This window comes from Ogataea angusta (assembly GCF_019207475.1).
Source record: "Ogataea angusta isolate 61-244 chromosome Unknown 61-244_NODE_2_length_1002155_cov_89.706849, whole genome shotgun sequence".
Taxonomy (NCBI): domain Eukaryota; kingdom Fungi; phylum Ascomycota; class Pichiomycetes; order Pichiales; family Pichiaceae; genus Ogataea; species Ogataea angusta.
The window spans coordinates 629,376-644,745 of NW_025065216.1; the positions used below are offsets into that span (position 1 = coordinate 629,376).

The 15,370-nt window shown below is 47.7% G+C and overlaps 9 protein-coding genes across 9 annotated transcripts; 7 read left to right on the forward strand and 2 right to left on the reverse strand.

The window, feature by feature from the left end:
* Positions 1-387: 387 nt before the first annotated feature.
* Positions 388-1,113, forward strand: KL928_001193 (uncharacterized protein; the record flags this gene model as incomplete). Its single annotated transcript, XM_043201531.1, has 1 exon — positions 388-1,113. One exon carries the CDS (start codon positions 388-390, stop codon positions 1,111-1,113), a length of 726 nt encoding a protein of 241 aa, XP_043061652.1.
* Positions 1,114-1,341: 228 nt separating this feature from the next.
* KL928_001194 (uncharacterized protein) lies at positions 1,342-2,802 on the forward strand (the record flags this gene model as incomplete). Its single annotated transcript, XM_043201532.1, has 1 exon — positions 1,342-2,802. The coding sequence occupies one exon, from the start codon at positions 1,342-1,344 to the stop codon at positions 2,800-2,802; it is 1,461 nt and encodes a 486-aa protein (XP_043061653.1).
* A 177-nt stretch (positions 2,803-2,979) lies between these two features.
* KL928_001195 (uncharacterized protein) lies at positions 2,980-4,635 on the forward strand (the record flags this gene model as incomplete). The annotated part of the gene is made up of 1 exon (XM_043201533.1): positions 2,980-4,635. The coding sequence occupies one exon, from the start codon at positions 2,980-2,982 to the stop codon at positions 4,633-4,635; it is 1,656 nt and encodes a 551-aa protein (XP_043061654.1).
* A 24-nt stretch (positions 4,636-4,659) lies between these two features.
* KL928_001196 (uncharacterized protein) lies at positions 4,660-5,667 on the reverse strand (the record flags this gene model as incomplete). Its single annotated transcript, XM_043201534.1, has 1 exon — positions 4,660-5,667. The coding sequence occupies one exon, from the start codon at positions 5,665-5,667 to the stop codon at positions 4,660-4,662; it is 1,008 nt and encodes a 335-aa protein (XP_043061655.1).
* Positions 5,668-5,818: 151 nt separating this feature from the next.
* On the forward strand, positions 5,819-7,954 carry KL928_001197 (uncharacterized protein; the record flags this gene model as incomplete). The annotated part of the gene is made up of 1 exon (XM_043201535.1): positions 5,819-7,954. One exon carries the CDS (start codon positions 5,819-5,821, stop codon positions 7,952-7,954), a length of 2,136 nt encoding a protein of 711 aa, XP_043061656.1.
* Positions 7,955-8,034: 80 nt separating this feature from the next.
* Positions 8,035-9,543, forward strand: KL928_001198 (uncharacterized protein; the record flags this gene model as incomplete). Its single annotated transcript, XM_043201536.1, has 1 exon — positions 8,035-9,543. The coding sequence occupies one exon, from the start codon at positions 8,035-8,037 to the stop codon at positions 9,541-9,543; it is 1,509 nt and encodes a 502-aa protein (XP_043061657.1).
* Positions 9,544-9,635: 92 nt separating this feature from the next.
* KL928_001199 (uncharacterized protein) lies at positions 9,636-10,110 on the forward strand (the record flags this gene model as incomplete). The annotated part of the gene is made up of 2 exons (XM_043201537.1): positions 9,636-10,024; positions 10,092-10,110. The coding sequence occupies 2 exons, from the start codon at positions 9,636-9,638 to the stop codon at positions 10,108-10,110; spliced, it is 408 nt and encodes a 135-aa protein (XP_043061658.1).
* A 38-nt stretch (positions 10,111-10,148) lies between these two features.
* On the reverse strand, positions 10,149-12,605 carry KL928_001200 (uncharacterized protein; the record flags this gene model as incomplete). Its single annotated transcript, XM_043201540.1, has 1 exon — positions 10,149-12,605. One exon carries the CDS (start codon positions 12,603-12,605, stop codon positions 10,149-10,151), a length of 2,457 nt encoding a protein of 818 aa, XP_043061659.1.
* Positions 12,606-12,690: 85 nt separating this feature from the next.
* KL928_001201 (uncharacterized protein) lies at positions 12,691-15,300 on the forward strand (the record flags this gene model as incomplete). The annotated part of the gene is made up of 1 exon (XM_043201541.1): positions 12,691-15,300. One exon carries the CDS (start codon positions 12,691-12,693, stop codon positions 15,298-15,300), a length of 2,610 nt encoding a protein of 869 aa, XP_043061660.1.
* Between the last annotated feature and the right edge of the window lie 70 nt (positions 15,301-15,370).

The window sequence follows — 15,370 nt, forward strand, 5'->3', positions numbered from 1 at the left end:
GGTTTTTGTTTTTCTAGAACAATGTAGAGTGAAACTAGCTGAAAGGACGATAGTCTCAACAGTTTTGATAATTCGAATCTGGCATAAAGCGGATCAATTTGCCCATCAGGAACGTAGATGTAGTTTTTAGAGTCCACAGGGGAAACCCAATTTGCGCTTTTCTCTAGATGTTTTAGGACTGTAGCATAGTTTAATAAATAAGAATGCGGTATAGTTATCAGTGGCTCGTTTTCGTCTATCTGGCTGTTTGCGACAAGCGACCGTCCAGTCACGTCGTCTTTCTTTACATGTATCTTTGAGGAAATGACGGCTGCGGGACGCCGTGAGTCGCCCTCAAGCCAATGGGCCAAATTCGTAAATGGATCCATAAAAATTTAAAAAATAATTATGCTTGTTCTAGGACTCACAGGAGGTATTGCCAGTGGAAAATCCACTGTGTCCAAACGCTTGCAAGAAGAACACCACATAACTGTCATCGATGCAGACAAGATTGCTCGCCAGATAGTGGAGCCTGGACGGCCTGCGTATAAGCAAATAGTGCGATATTTTGGTGACAAGATCCCTGACTTGGTTTTGCCGGATGGTTCTCTAAACAGAGCTGCTCTTGGAGCATACGTTTTTCAGGATAAAAACGAGTTGCAGGTTTTAAACAAGATTACACACGGACAAGTGCGCAAGGAAATGCTATGGCTAATGCTGTGCAGCTGGCTTAAATTGGAGTCAATCGTGGTTCTTGACGTGCCATTGCTTTTCGAAGCAGGTATGGATATTATTTGTGGCACGATAATAAGTGTGGTCTGCGAACCAAAGATACAATTGGAACGGCTGATGGAGCGTAATCCGGAACTCAGCCGCGCGGAGTGTGAAAAACGAATTTCGAGCCAGATGTCGAACGATGCCAAGATCAAGCGATCTGATTACGTACTAGACAATAACAGTAGTGTTGAGGAGCTCAACCAGAAGGTCGATAGCGTGATCCGCAAAGTACAGCCTTCTGTATGGCTGACCCTGGCAGAGTATGTTCCATTCATCGGGGCATTCTTTGCGATTGGAAGTGTTGCGCGAAGATGGTGGACACACTACCAGATCGGTCGACAGGCGAAAAATGAATGATTAGAGAGGTCAGCTAGTGTACATTCAAGACAAAGCTAATTTGTTCCCAAAAAAGAAAATTGACAGCTGTCGACAGCAATTTTTTTTTTGTCGACGGCTGTCGACTTGATTCTCTGTTGGGCAGCATCCCAACAAATCGACGGGGCGGTTTTATTAGTGGCTTGATCTCAATTTTTTTTTACTAATATAAGTATATATTCACTAGTACCAGCAATCCTTCTCACGAAAATGTCGGCACTGGATTCTGTGGACCTATCCACTGCTAACGCTGTGGCTGCAGGTACCAACAAGCCTGCTAAGAGAATAGTGGCTTATGGTATTGGAGGAAAGTTGATGGGAACAAAGTCTATGACAGATGTCACAGCTGAAGAGCTGAGCAAAGACTCGGTGGCAATGATGCTTGCCAAGGACAGGGAACTGAAGAACAAGTATCTGAAGCAAAAGCACATCAGCGAACAGCCATGGACATGGGAGAACTGGCACCGTCACATTAATTGGCTCAACTTCATCTTGGTGCTGGCAGTTCCATTTGCGGGACTGATCTCCACCAAATGGGTTCCTTTGAAACTTCACACTTTTGTGACCGCAGTCATACTCTACTGCTTTGGTGGTATCTCCATCACCGCCGGATACCACAGACATTGGGCTCACAGAGCATACGATTGCAAATTACCTGTGAAAATCTTTTTCGCCCTCTTTGGAGCTTCTGCTGTTGAAGGATCCATCAAGATGTGGGGACATCAGCACAGGGTCCACCACAGATACACAGACACACCAAGAGACCCATACGATGCAAAGCGAGGTTTCTGGTACTCCCATATGGGATGGATGCTTCTGGTGCCAAATCCTAGATACAAGGCCAGAGCCGACATCAGCGACTTGCTTGATGACTGGGTTGTCAGAGTTCAGCACAGACATTACTTGCTGCTCATGGTTGTCATGGCTTTCCTTTTCCCTGCCGTTCTGACTCACTATCTGTTCAACGACTTCTGGGGCGGATTCATCTACGCTGGGTTGCTGAGAGCAGTGGTCATTCAGCAAGCAACCTTCTGTGTGAACTCGCTTGCCCATTGGATTGGAGAACAGCCATTTGACGACAGAAGAACTCCTAGAGACCACGTTCTGACCGCTCTCGTCACCTTTGGAGAAGGATACCATAACTTCCACCACGAATTCCCATCGGACTACAGAAACGCACTCAAATGGTACCAGTACGACCCAACCAAGGTGGTGATCTATCTTCTATCCAAGGTTGGGCTTGCCTACAACCTGAAGAAATTTTCGCAGAACGCTATCGACCAAGGTATATTACAACAGCAACAGAAGAAGCTGGACAGAATGAGAGCCAAGCTTAACTGGGGTCCTCAGCTTAGTGAGCTGCCAGTGTGGGATAAGTCCACATTCTTTGAGAAGGCCAAAGAACAAAAAGGACTGGTTATCATTTCGGGAATTGTGCATGACTGCGCCAACTTCCTTACAGAGCATCCAGGTGGACAAGCTCTGCTCAAAACCTCCTTTGGTAAAGATGCTACGATGGCCTTCAATGGAGGCGTGTATGCCCATTCGAACGCTGCTCACAACTTGTTGGCTACTATGAGAGTTGCTGTCATCAGGGATGGCGGAGCTAATGGAGACACTTTCGACGCGCAGTTACGGTATCTCGCCAGCAAGGAAAACAAAAAGGAGTAGAGGGTCCCGCGGTTATTGACTTTCATGATTTCTGTTGAGACGACGAAAATATGAAAAATAACGGATATTATATAGGATATGCACCCCCTTTTTAGGATATGTTTTTTTTTCTTGACTAAGAAAGAGTAAATAAAAAAGCGTGAACTTTTTCCGGTTTTTGTGGATACATCAGTTTTCATGAACTCGCGCGTGTTTTTCAAATCAGACACGTACGATCCGTCATCAGAACTCCCACTCTATGTTCTTGACACCACACTTTTTCCCTCGCTTTCCAATGAACGCCAAATAGCGCAATTGGCGGAACGAATCGTTTCCCAAATGCCAGCCGAGGATTATTGCTTGGTTCTTCTAGCTGGAGGGTTTTGTGACTACGATAATGACCATGCGACTACGTTTAAAATGCCATTGAACCTGGTCAAGCTGTTCAATCTCATTCCGTCACAAAATAAAAGATATCTCTATAAGGTGTATTTGGTACACGGAAGTAACTGGATCGTGAAGTCTGTCGTAGACTTCTTTAAAAGGTTCTGGAATTTTACGAGGCAGATTGCGTATTGCGAAAACCTTTCCATTTTGGCCCAACATGTCGATATCACCAAGATTCCCATCTCCCTCACCTGCTACCTTGTGGACAAAATTGTGTACAGCAACGACCGCATCATTCTAAACAGGCAGTTCCCCAAAATATATGGGGTGCCATTGAACCTGTCGCATGGACTGGCATTCAAACAGTTCTCCAAAATTTACAACAATCTTCTCTCATACATGACAACCAAGCATCTGGACAAACACCTAACTCCTGAAGAATGGTTGACCTTGATCAAAGGTGGACAGTTGAAGCAGGAGACTCTTGTTGCTGTTGAGATATTCAGCGACGCTCTCAGCCGTGACCAGCGGCTGTGTTTGTCTGACTTCTCGTTCCTGGAGCATTATCTCATTCTTGAGAGGTTTATTGCTCAGCTGAGCGAATCTGACCAGCCACTTATTCCTCTGGATGTGCTTACCAAATACAACTACGATTTTTCACGGCTGGAAGACTTGAACACGGCTTTTGGAGAGTTGTTGTCTTTCAAGTATCCCGTCTCCAAAAGACCGGCTTTGAAGTCCCTTGACAATTCAGCCCCAGTACTGAACGTCCAGCGTCTCAATTATGACAATAGCTATATCTTGGTGAAGCTGGTAGTGCTTATGCGGCGTCTTGTGATCAAGCTATCCCATGAAGAGACTGAGCCACACGCAAAAAACATCACGCAGATGAAAGAAAGACAAAACCTACGGCTGATTCTGTCTTTCACGAAAATACTGTATAACGAGCGGGCCAACCAAGAGCTCGACATTGGCTTTGATACCCTGTTCAAATTCCTGTGCTCGCTCTTCCGCAACTACGACAAAGTGCTTGTGAAAGGAAATCAGTTGAGAGACTTCGAGAATCTCATCAGCATGGATGACATTTTGGACTTCGAGAAGAACGGGGTTACGGATAGTCCGATGGAGCGAAAAATAGCATATAAAGTTCGCGTAACCGAGCCACCAACGCCCCCGGTGGCCCGCAAGGCCAAGGATCGGAAGCCAGAAATAGAGGTGGATGGACAATTTGAAGATTTCGTTTTCGAGTCCGGAAAACAGAAAGTTTCGGATAAGCTACGGAATGAGCTTCTGAGGCCTTCTGAACAGCTGACCTCAAAATTGGTGAAGTACACGGAAAAGGATTTGTTGTTTCAGCAAAGCCAGCAAAAGACTAGAGATGCCACTGGCAGGTTCCGCGTCGCTCGTGGACGCAACGTCAGTCGGCTAACACAATTATATGAACAGAAATTACTAGGGACTATTTGATAATTATTCAATAAATCTATTGACTTATGCCGATGGTAGAGCTTTGACGGTATCATTGAACTCTCTCACGATAATGTTACAGCTGAATTCCTTGCAAAGTTGTCTTTTCTTGTTATCAGGCACCATTTTCAAAAACTCCAAGCCCGAAGAGCGCTCCAGTGCATCAACAGGCACTTCGAAAGAAGTGAGAGGGACCTCGTTAGGGATGACAGCATTGGGCATCACAAATGCCGCGACTGCAATATCGTCAGAGCTGGGGTTTCTTTTGAATGACTTCTCTGCCACGATCAGCTTGAAAAAGTGCGTGGGAACAGCAATGTTTGGTGGATTGCCAATGACCTCGTACGTGACCTTGTATTTTCCATCAACAGGGTCTTTTTTGGGGAGGTACAGCGGGCCAGTAACGACTCTAACAGAACCGTAGCCAGTAGTTAGTCTTCTCACAAAATCCTCAAAATGCGCCCAGTAATCCCTATTGAAACCAGCTCCTACCTGGGGAGACATGTTGGTAAGGTAGAAAGTTTCGTCCATGGCAACCTGGGAGAATTTGGCGTCCGCAGCAGGAGCCTGGTGTCCTCTGTCGTACCCTGATCTGAAGTAGTCCCGCAGAAAACCTCGGAATTTCATCGGAATTTGCTCATCTTCTTTGAACACGGAGTTCTTACGGTCGCCTCCCCCTGCAGCATCGCGCTTCAATGACTCTGGTGTTATATGTTCCACGACATAGTACGGATTCCTTTTCTGACGGTCGTACACCGAGACGAATTCTGTTCTAGTTTCGAGGTCATGGACAGGTCCAGGGAACCCGTACGCAAAAAAGCCAGCTGGATTCACTGCAGCGTCTGCAGCTGGCAGGTTTCCTGGCTTGGAAGGGGCAGGAACACGTCCTGATCCCGGCGGAACGCTTCCTGGAAAAGCCGGAGCTCCAGGAGCAGAAGGGGCAGCAGTGGAGCTCTTATCGCCACCAGCCCAGAAAAAGTAGCTTAAGGAACCCAAAGAGAGTAGAGGAATTGAATGGATAGGACGAAACATGGAACTAGAAGCGAGGAAAAACTATTGATACAAATCAAGGCTGTGAGTGTGCTGAAAAAAAAAAAATCCTGTGGCCTCTTGTAGAATGGCAGATCCAAAATATTTATGAAAAATATAAATTAAACCTGAAAGACCAACAGCATTCCTCCAAATGCGGCAATGGGCTTTTATCGCCAGACGATATAAGCCTCATACGAGGCCGCAGGTATCGGTAATGTCTGGGGTCGATTTAAAGCGCGGCTTGTGGACGGCAGTGTACTCTTTGGAACAGAAAAAAGCGTACGAGGCCCTCCTCGAACAACTGGATTCCTTGCATTCTGACCAAACACCCGCGACTCGAACAAGTATACACCGGAATATTGATAAGCTTCCCAACAAGTACGATTTGCTGGGGTATCTTATGCGCAATGACAATAAATCGCGAGCCCAGCATCTACTATCCACCATGACTCGCAACCTTGTTCTTATAAACGCTGCCAACTTGTACATAGCAAGGTCATATGATCTTCTAGCTCCCGAGAACGATATGATTTTCAAGCACATCAAACGCATGATACCGCGAACGTTGGATCCTCGAAGTAGAAAGCTACTGCGTCGACTCGACACTGATAAACCGATTAACGTGATGGTTGCAATTTACCGAATGGCTATCTGTCTCAATTTGCACCTTCTAGCTGGCCAGATAATCCGGGAGACTCTGTGGCACTCTCTGCAAACCGGCATGGGCCCTTTTTTGGAACTGCTCAATTACCATAATATCTCACTATATATTGATCTGACGTGCGTTAAACATCCACAGACAGACGTACAGGACTTGAAGCAGGTATTTCGAATTGTTTCGCTCTACGACATGGCAGCTACCAAACACAACAGCAGAGAAATCAAACAGATTCCACTGTATCCATTTACATCGTCTCAAGTCACCGCTATCCTGGAGAAGGCATCATCCAAGAGCACCGATACCGAACTTTGCGGGCTCGTGATACGCGAGCTGGGCTCAAAACTGGCTGGTAACGGAGAGCTTTTTTCTCGCTATTCTTCTAATACAGACACTAAGACAATGACAGAAATTGGCTACCAAAATTCGGTCGACGAGTTTTTGAGTTTTTGCTACAAATTCATTGAGGATAGGGTTTCTCGGAAGGATGCTGCCGCCGTTTACAATACATGGCTGGTAATAGAGCCATTTCACAACGTCTTTTACAACTCTGCAATAGATTCTATGAACAACAACCCGCAAAATGGTTACTATTATTACCATGTCATGTCGAAAATTGTGAGTTGTTTCTCAAAAAACAAACGGTACAGACACATGGTCGAAAAACTGGTACTGAATCTGCCTATCGAGGCCATTAAAGTGTCTCCCGAATTGATGGCTTCCTTAATATATCACAGCGCAAGAACAGGAAATTTCAACCTAGGAAATGTTTTAATGAACCAGTATACTGACGATACACTTGGTCTGCCTACCAGATTCTCGCCGAACCAGCTAAGTGCCCTGCTTGCACTTTCTCTGAAAGAGGGCAAATACGATAGAGCCCAAGAAATCTTAAAGTTTGCCAAAGACAACCTTATTCGCTTCAACGCCATTGAATTCAACGAGCTTGTCAGAGCTGCTTTGAACGATAGAAGCAATGCCACGGCCGCCTGGTCCATGATTCTTGCGGCGAGCGCAAAGACTGCAAAGTATGCGTACAACTCGTATGTCACTCATATGATGGACACAAAGAGAATGGACTTCGACAAACTGGAATACATATATGACTGTGCAAAAGCCGGAGTGAGCGAAAAAGACGCTAACTTTTGGGATTACTGGACGCTGAATTACTTCAAATATATTCACCGCAAATATGGCTATCGCGCTGGGATGGCCATATACATCCGCTGTGTATCAGAGGACCGGGTTTTCGATGGTCTAGATTACTATAAGTATCAGCCCAACCCGTATCTCAGCAGACATACCAAAGTTACTCTTCGATTGAGCGACGCAACACGTCCGTTCATTCTCCGAGACATCTTCCAACTTGCGGTGTCCGACTACAAGCGCGCTGTCAAAGCAAACCAGGACTACGCGGTGGAAAAAGAAGCATTAAAGGCGGTGAGCTTGTGGTGCTACCAGGAATTCAGACTGCTTGGACAAAAAGACTCGAACGTGGCGTCGGACCTGATAAAAACAATCAACAAGAAGTCGCGGCGCGTTGGAGGCCAACGACCACAGAATGGAGACTCGTTTGAAGAAACGTTCTTGACCAACTTGCTCGAGTACGAAAAGCAGCATAGAAAATAGATCTCTATATCTTTTACCCGGAATAAGGTCTGAAAAAAATTTCAAAAATTTTTAATAAAACTTTTCAATCTGTTTATAGCATGGCATACGTTCTGACAGAGACAGCGGCTGGTTACGCCCTGCTGAAGGCGTCGGACAAGAAGATCTACAAGTCTCAGAGCCTGATTCAGGAGCTCAACAGCACCGACAAGGTCCTCAAACAGTTCAAGATCGCTGCATTCTCCAAGTTCAACTCTGCTGCTAATGCTCTCGAGGAGGCCTCTGCAGTGATAGACGGCAAGGTGTCTCCACAGTTGCAGAAACTTCTCGATGAGGCCAAGCAGGAGAAAAAATCCACTCTTCTCGTTTCGGACACAAAGCTGGCCAATGCCATCAACAAACTCGGACTCAACTGGTCTGTTGTGAGCGATGCCGCAACCTTAGATATCTACAGAGCCGTGAGAGAGCATCTTCCCGAACTTCTTCCTGGTATGACGGACAAGGACCTGTCTACCATGTCCCTTGGTTTGGCTCACTCCATCGGCAGACACAAGCTCAAATTCAGTGCCGACAAGGTGGACGTGATGATTGTGCAGGCCATTGCTTTGCTTGACGACTTGGACAAAGAGCTAAACACCTATGCCATGAGATGCAAGGAATGGTATGGATGGCATTTCCCCGAGCTGGCCAAAATCGTTGTTGATTCCGTGGCTTTTGCCAGAGTTATTCTCACTATGGGCGTGAGATCGAACGCTTCCAGCACCGACTTCAGCGAGATCTTGCCTGAGGAGGTCGAAGCCCAGGTTAAGGCTGCTGCCGAGGTTTCTATGGGAACCGAGATCACCGACGACGATCTGAACAATATCAAGGCATTGGCAGAGCAGATTGTTGAGTTTGCTGCATACAGAGAACAACTGTCGAACTACCTGTCTTCTAGAATGAAGGCTATTGCGCCTAATTTGACCTCTTTGGTTGGTGAACTAGTTGGAGCCAGGCTGATTGCCCATGCTGGATCGCTCATGTCTCTTGCCAAGGCCCCAGCCTCGACCATCCAGATTCTGGGATCCGAAAAGGCTCTTTTCAGAGCTCTCAAGACCAAGCACGATACGCCAAAATATGGTCTTTTGTACCATGCATCTCTCATTGGACAGGCTTCGGGAAGAAATAAGGGTAAGATTGCCAGAGTGCTTGCTGCCAAAGCTGCTGTTGCTTTGAGGTACGACGCCCTGTCTGAAGATAGAGATGACTCCGGAGACTATGGACTGTCTGTGCGGACTAAGGTGGAGTCCAGATTGAGTGCTTTGGAAGGAAGGGATTTGAGAACAACCAATATCGTTAAGGAGCAGAAGAAGGTGGATCTGGCTCCAGTGAAGGAGTATAACGCCGACGCCGACACGATGGATGTTGCCGATTCTGACGACGAGGACGAAGAAGAGGTGAAGGAGAAGGAGAAGAAGAAGGAGAAGAAGGAAAAGAAGGAAAAGAAAGAGAAGAAGGATAAGAAGGATCAGAAGGAAAAGAAGGAGAAGAAGGAGAAGAAGGAGAAGAAGCGTAAGAGAGACGACGACGAGGAGAAGAAAGAGAAGAAGGAGAAGAAGGCCAAGAAATGAAGGTAGAATGAGCAGATTGTAGAAATTTGTTCTCGCTAGTTACATATTTGATTTAATGCGAAAAAAAATATTGTGTAAATGTTTTATTTGCCATGTCTTCAGATCTGGCACAAGTGAAGCATTTGCTGAACCGTCTATTTCTCGGTCTCAACGATGAGTATTCGGAGAATGAGAAACTGCTGTCGCAGGTAAAGGACTTTTGCCAAAAGAACGACCTCGATTATCAGGAATTGATCGCCAAAGAGTCTCAAGGCATACCTGTTCGTCTGTCTCAAGAGGACAGCGAAATATACAATCTGGAGAAACAAAAGCGTGCGTTACTTTCTCGACTGCAAAAAGAAGAGTATTTCTCGTCAAAATACGAAGCCTTTCTCGAAAAACACCGTCAGCTAGTGACGTTGCTCAAGGATAACGTGCAGAACAAAGCCGTGTTCGACGCCGAGTACTCCAAAGTGTACAAGAACCTTGTGGACCAAAGGCTGTCGGACTACGACTCCAATATAACGTTTTTGAACGAGCAGATTGACAAGGCTAGAAACGATTACCAGAAAACAATTGATTTGCTGAGAACAGAGGCAGAAACGCTAAATAAGGAGCTTGGGTAGCTATTTGTTTTTCTGGGAGATACTCTCATCGCCCTGATGAAAATTCTTAAGAAAACGAGCAACACGCTCATTCCTGTCAATGAGTTTCCACTGTTCCTCAATACGGGTATTATCCACGTTTCGAAACAAGTGGAACCACCAGATGCTCAGATAGTTGAGAATGATGGAAACCAGCAAATGGGGTTTGTTTAAGGCAACCTTGAAACTGACTTTTTGGGGCTTTTCGACTTTCGGGATCTGTGAAGACTCTTGTTTCGTCTTCAGGTCATTGATCTTGGTCTCAAGCGACGCCATCTTGAAATCGTTGAGGTTCTTCAAATTGGTTTCCACCTCTTTGGTTTTCTGGAGCAGCAAACGCAACTCATACTTCAGCCGGGCATTGATCTTATAGTTCTTGACGAGTTTGTCGTTGACATCGTGAGATCTCTTTGCCAGCTTCGAGTATTCGTTTTTCGAGGTCTCGTATTCAGCAGTATATCTTGAGAGCCCAAGTCTATCGAGCAACTGCAATCTGGACTCCTGGACCGACTGCTTGAATGAGTTTGATCTTTTAACAATGCCAAGTTTATATGCGCGCAGCAGTTTCAGATAATCCAAAGCCATCGTCTCCATTGAAAAAACTTCCGCAGTTGGGATCTCGTCGAAGTCGTTCGTCAGTTGTTCTTGAATTAGAGAAAAAGAGTTAGCGCGCCTCGATCTGAGCGCCCGTGATTGAAGCGTCGCTTGTGAATGCAAAATGCTATTATTGACATGTTCGTTGGATGAGTGAAGGTTGATTGTATGCACGTTGAGGTCTTTTTCGATGGAGGGAATGGAGTGTCTCCTATTCAGCCTCGCGTTGAACTGGTTGATCTGCGTGTTGTCCTGCTTCTGCTCGAAAGAGCCTTCATAGTACGCGTTCATTCGTGGTCTCATGTCGGTTGGATTATCGCTGTCCTGGAAACTTCCGCCAATGATTAGTCGCTTTGACTTCTGTTTGCGCAACGGCTCGTCGTAAGTTCTGACTCTGTCGGCCGACAACGACATCAACGATGGCTCCAGGGCCTTGGCGCTGGACGAAATAGTGTTCATCTCGGAGTCGGTTCCCGAGTCCCCAAGCATGGAGGGAGGCGTGTGCGGCAGATGTGCGGCTCGATGGTGTTTTGCTAGCGACGCTAAACAGTATCTGTCGAGATCAGGCTCGTGTCCCTTGCATTTCCACAAATAATTGAGCCGCTTACCGTGTGCCAGCTGGATGATCTGCTCCGGGTCCTGGCAATTGTAGAGTCGCTTGGAAGCTGGAACTTCCTGCTCTTTGTTTGAACTTTTGTTGGTCGGAGAGAGCTTCAACGTTTGCAGCGTCTTTCCGGAGGTGAAGTCCACAACAGTATCCTTGACCATTTTTCTGACCTTGTGAAGGTCTTTGGCAAACGTCTGGCTGGATTTGGCGGAGTTGCAGAACTGCAACAGTTTGGTGATGGTCTCAAGATCGAACTTACCCGAGTAAGCGTCGCTCCTTCCGGGGTGGTTTTTGATTTTCTGTGCTCTCTGGAACTGTGTGATGGCTATGCGGATTTTCTCGTGGTCCAGAGGGTCTTTCGGAACGCTGATGTTGTTTCCTGCCGTCTCGAGAATGGATTTGAGAATGAGCGTGAAGCCGAGGATCGTGAGGATTGACGCAGACAACGAACAGCACGCGTTTGGGCGTAGTGCTTCCTCGCACCCAGGAATCTGCAAGATCATCGCCCACCAGCGCGATATGGCGTCCTCTGTCTTTTCACACAGCAGGCCGTCGCAAAACCGCGCATCCAATAAATCGTAATAATAGAGAAACGTCTGAACCACAGCAATAATTTCTCGAACAGCATACATCAGCGACACCTCGGGCGGGATCTGGAACAGGTTGCGGAACTTGTCCTCGACAGTTTTCGTGGGCATGCAAATTGCCAGCGCGCTTCTTGTGCCGCAGCCGAGTTTCTTGAGGTTGTAGTTTACCACGAATGTGGTATAGAGCTCGTGGATATCTCCCTGCGGGAGCGGAATGAGGGTCACCGACGACTCCAGCTGCGACAAGTTCGTGATGTAGATGATGCCCTGGTCGGTTTCTGTGGGAGAAGAGTACTTCGACTCGAGCAACTCGTTGATATACTGACGGAACGCCCGTGGCCATTTGATCGGGTCATTGATTATCTGGACCTTGCGGCATATTATCGAGTCTTTGGAGTCGCCCGTGTATGTGACGACGGTGTTTTTGTTGGACCGCTGGGAGATCCATTGCTCCACAATGTAGGCTTCGTAGCCCACCATCCGGATGCTGCCTATGTCCTTGATCACTCCCTCGTACCCTACCAGAGACTCCTTGAAATGCTCACAGGTGTGCCAGTCCGCAACGAGAAACGTGGTGTAGAGGTCCTGGTCCAGGGTGGAGTCCGAAGAGCCCAGAAACATGGAGTCGTACGAGGCTGCGGAGACAGACATAAATACTGTTTGATCAAATTGGGTGTCGTGTGCGGCGCACATAAATTGAATCTTCTGTGCTGTTAAAATATTAAATCTCTAAGCCATGAGTACAGAGTCCAAAGAGGCGATCTTCCGGTCGGCAGACATGCTGCTGGTCCAGTTCTACATAGCGTCGGAGATCTCACGAGACTGTGTTTCTGTGCTGGGCCAGCTGGGCAACGTGCAGTTCCGCGATATGAACCAACACGTGAACGCCTTCCAGAGGTCCTTTGTGAAGGAGATTCGCCGTCTGGACAACACACAGCGCCAATTGAGGTACCTGGACAGCGTGATCAAGAAACAGCAGGTCCATGTTCCCGTTGTTTCGTGGGATCACCTCGTGGTGCCGTCGGGAAAGTATACGGCCGATCCGTCCCGGGGGCCGTCCAAATCGCAGATCGACGACCTCGTGCAGGTGGTGGAGCAGTACGAGCAGAACATCCGCCACATGGACGAGAACTACGAACACCTGGTCAACAGCTCGGCGTCGTTGCTGGAGCACCGCCTTGTTTTGCAGGGTACAAGAAGATTCTTCGACAATAGACTCAGTTTGGAGCTGGCCGACGACAACTCGCCATTGAGCCATCTGCACGAGCCGGAGGACGAGACGGACCAGCTGCTGATGGACGACCGGCTTCTAGAGAACGGCCACCACGGCCAGTCTGCCGAGCTGAACATTATGGGGTCCACCATGAATTTCATCAGCGGAACAATCGAGAGCGGCAAGTTCCTGACGCTCCAGCGCATTCTGTGGCGTGTTTTGCGCGGTAACCTGTACATTAACCACGTCCCTATAGAGGAGCCGATTCTGGATCCCAAGACAAACCAACATAAAGACAAGTACATTTTTCTCATTTTCACGCATGGAGAGACGCTAATTTCCCGGTGCAAGAAGATCGTGGAGTCGCTGGACGGAACATTGTATCCTGTTGACAGCGACTACGAGGTCTTCAATGCGCAGATGGACGAGATCAACACGAAAATAAGAGACCTGAACGAGGTCACCGAGCACACTCAGGACCGGCTACTGTTGGAGCTGAAGGAGGTGGCAGCAGATATCGAAAGATGGAAGATCGAGATAGCCAAGGAAAAAAGCATCTACTCGGTTCTCAATCTGTTCAACTACGACCAGACGAGAAGGTGTCTGATAGCCGAAGGATGGATCCCCGCAAACGACCTAGGACTCATCAAATCGTGTCTGCGCGAGGTCACCGAGACGTCCGGCACAGATATCAACTCTGTGGTCAACGTGATAAACACTAATAAGACGCCGCCGACGTTCCACCGTACGAACAAGTTCACAGAAGCGTTCCAAAGCATTATCGACGCGTACGGAATTGCCACGTACCAGGAGGTGAACCCTGGGCTTGCAGCGGTGGTGACTTTCCCGTTCATGTTTGCGATCATGTTTGGAGACGTCGGACACGGTATTATTCTGTTTTTGGCAGCGCTGGTGCTGGTTCTGAACGAGAGAAAAATAGGCGCAATGAAGAACAGAGACGAGATCTTTGACATGGCATACACGGGGCGCTACATTTTGGTTCTGATGGGGGCCTTCTCTATTTACACGGGGTTCCTCTACAACGATGTGTTCTCGAAATCGATGACGTTCTTCAAGTCCGGCTGGAAATGGCCAGACACCTGGAAAGAAGGTGACACCATCACGGGCACACAGAGGGGGGTATATCCGATAGGGTTGGACCCGGCATGGCATGGAACGGAAAACAATCTGCTGTTCACCAACTCGTACAAAATGAAGCTCTCGATTCTGATGGGATTCGCGCACATGTCGTACTCGTTCTACTTTTCGCTTGTGAACTATAAATTTTTCAATTCTAGGGTGGACGTGATTGGGAACTTTGTGCCGGGCCTGTTGTTCATGCAGAGCATCTTTGGCTATCTTTCGCTCACAATCGTCTACAAGTGGTGTGTTGACTGGATCAAGATCGGCAAGGCTCCGCCAAGCCTGCTCAACATGCTGATTAACATGTTTCTGTCGCCAGGGACCATCGAGGACCAGCTGTATCCAGGACAGGGTTTTGTGCAGGTTGTTCTTGTCCTGATTGCACTGGTGTGTGTTCCCTGGCTTCTCCTATACAAGCCGCTTACGCTGAAAAGAATGAACGCACAGTCCGTGGAGCTGGGATACACGGACCTGCACGAGTACAACCAGGCTGTGCAACTGGCAGCCAACGAGGAGGCCAGCCCGACGGAGTCGCATGACAACTCGCTGGGCGAAGACTTTTTCCTGGTCGACGACTCCGACGAGCCGGAGGAACAGTTTGAGTTTGGAGACGTGATGATCCACCAAGTGATTCACACGATCGAGTTCTGTCTGAACTGCGTCTCGCACACGGCCTCGTATCTCCGTCTCTGGGCGCTGTCGCTCGCGCACAACCAGCTTTCGGCCGTGTTGTGGGACATGACCATCTCCAACTCGTTCGTCTCCTACAAGGAAAGGGGCTTTGCGGGCTGCGTGATGGTGTTCCTGCTCTTTGGCATGTGGTTTGTGCTGACGGTCTGTATCTTGGTGGTTATGGAGGGCACGTCTGCCATGCTCCATTCGCTGCGACTGCACTGGGTCGAGGCCATGTCGAAGTTCTTTGAAGGCGAGGGCTATGCATACACTCCGTTCTCGTTCTACAAAATTCTGACGGAGTCGGAAGCTGCGTAGAAAACAGGAAAATTAGATCTCGAGGCTGTGTATTATTTACATATACGAAACTAGATATAATTTTTAAATT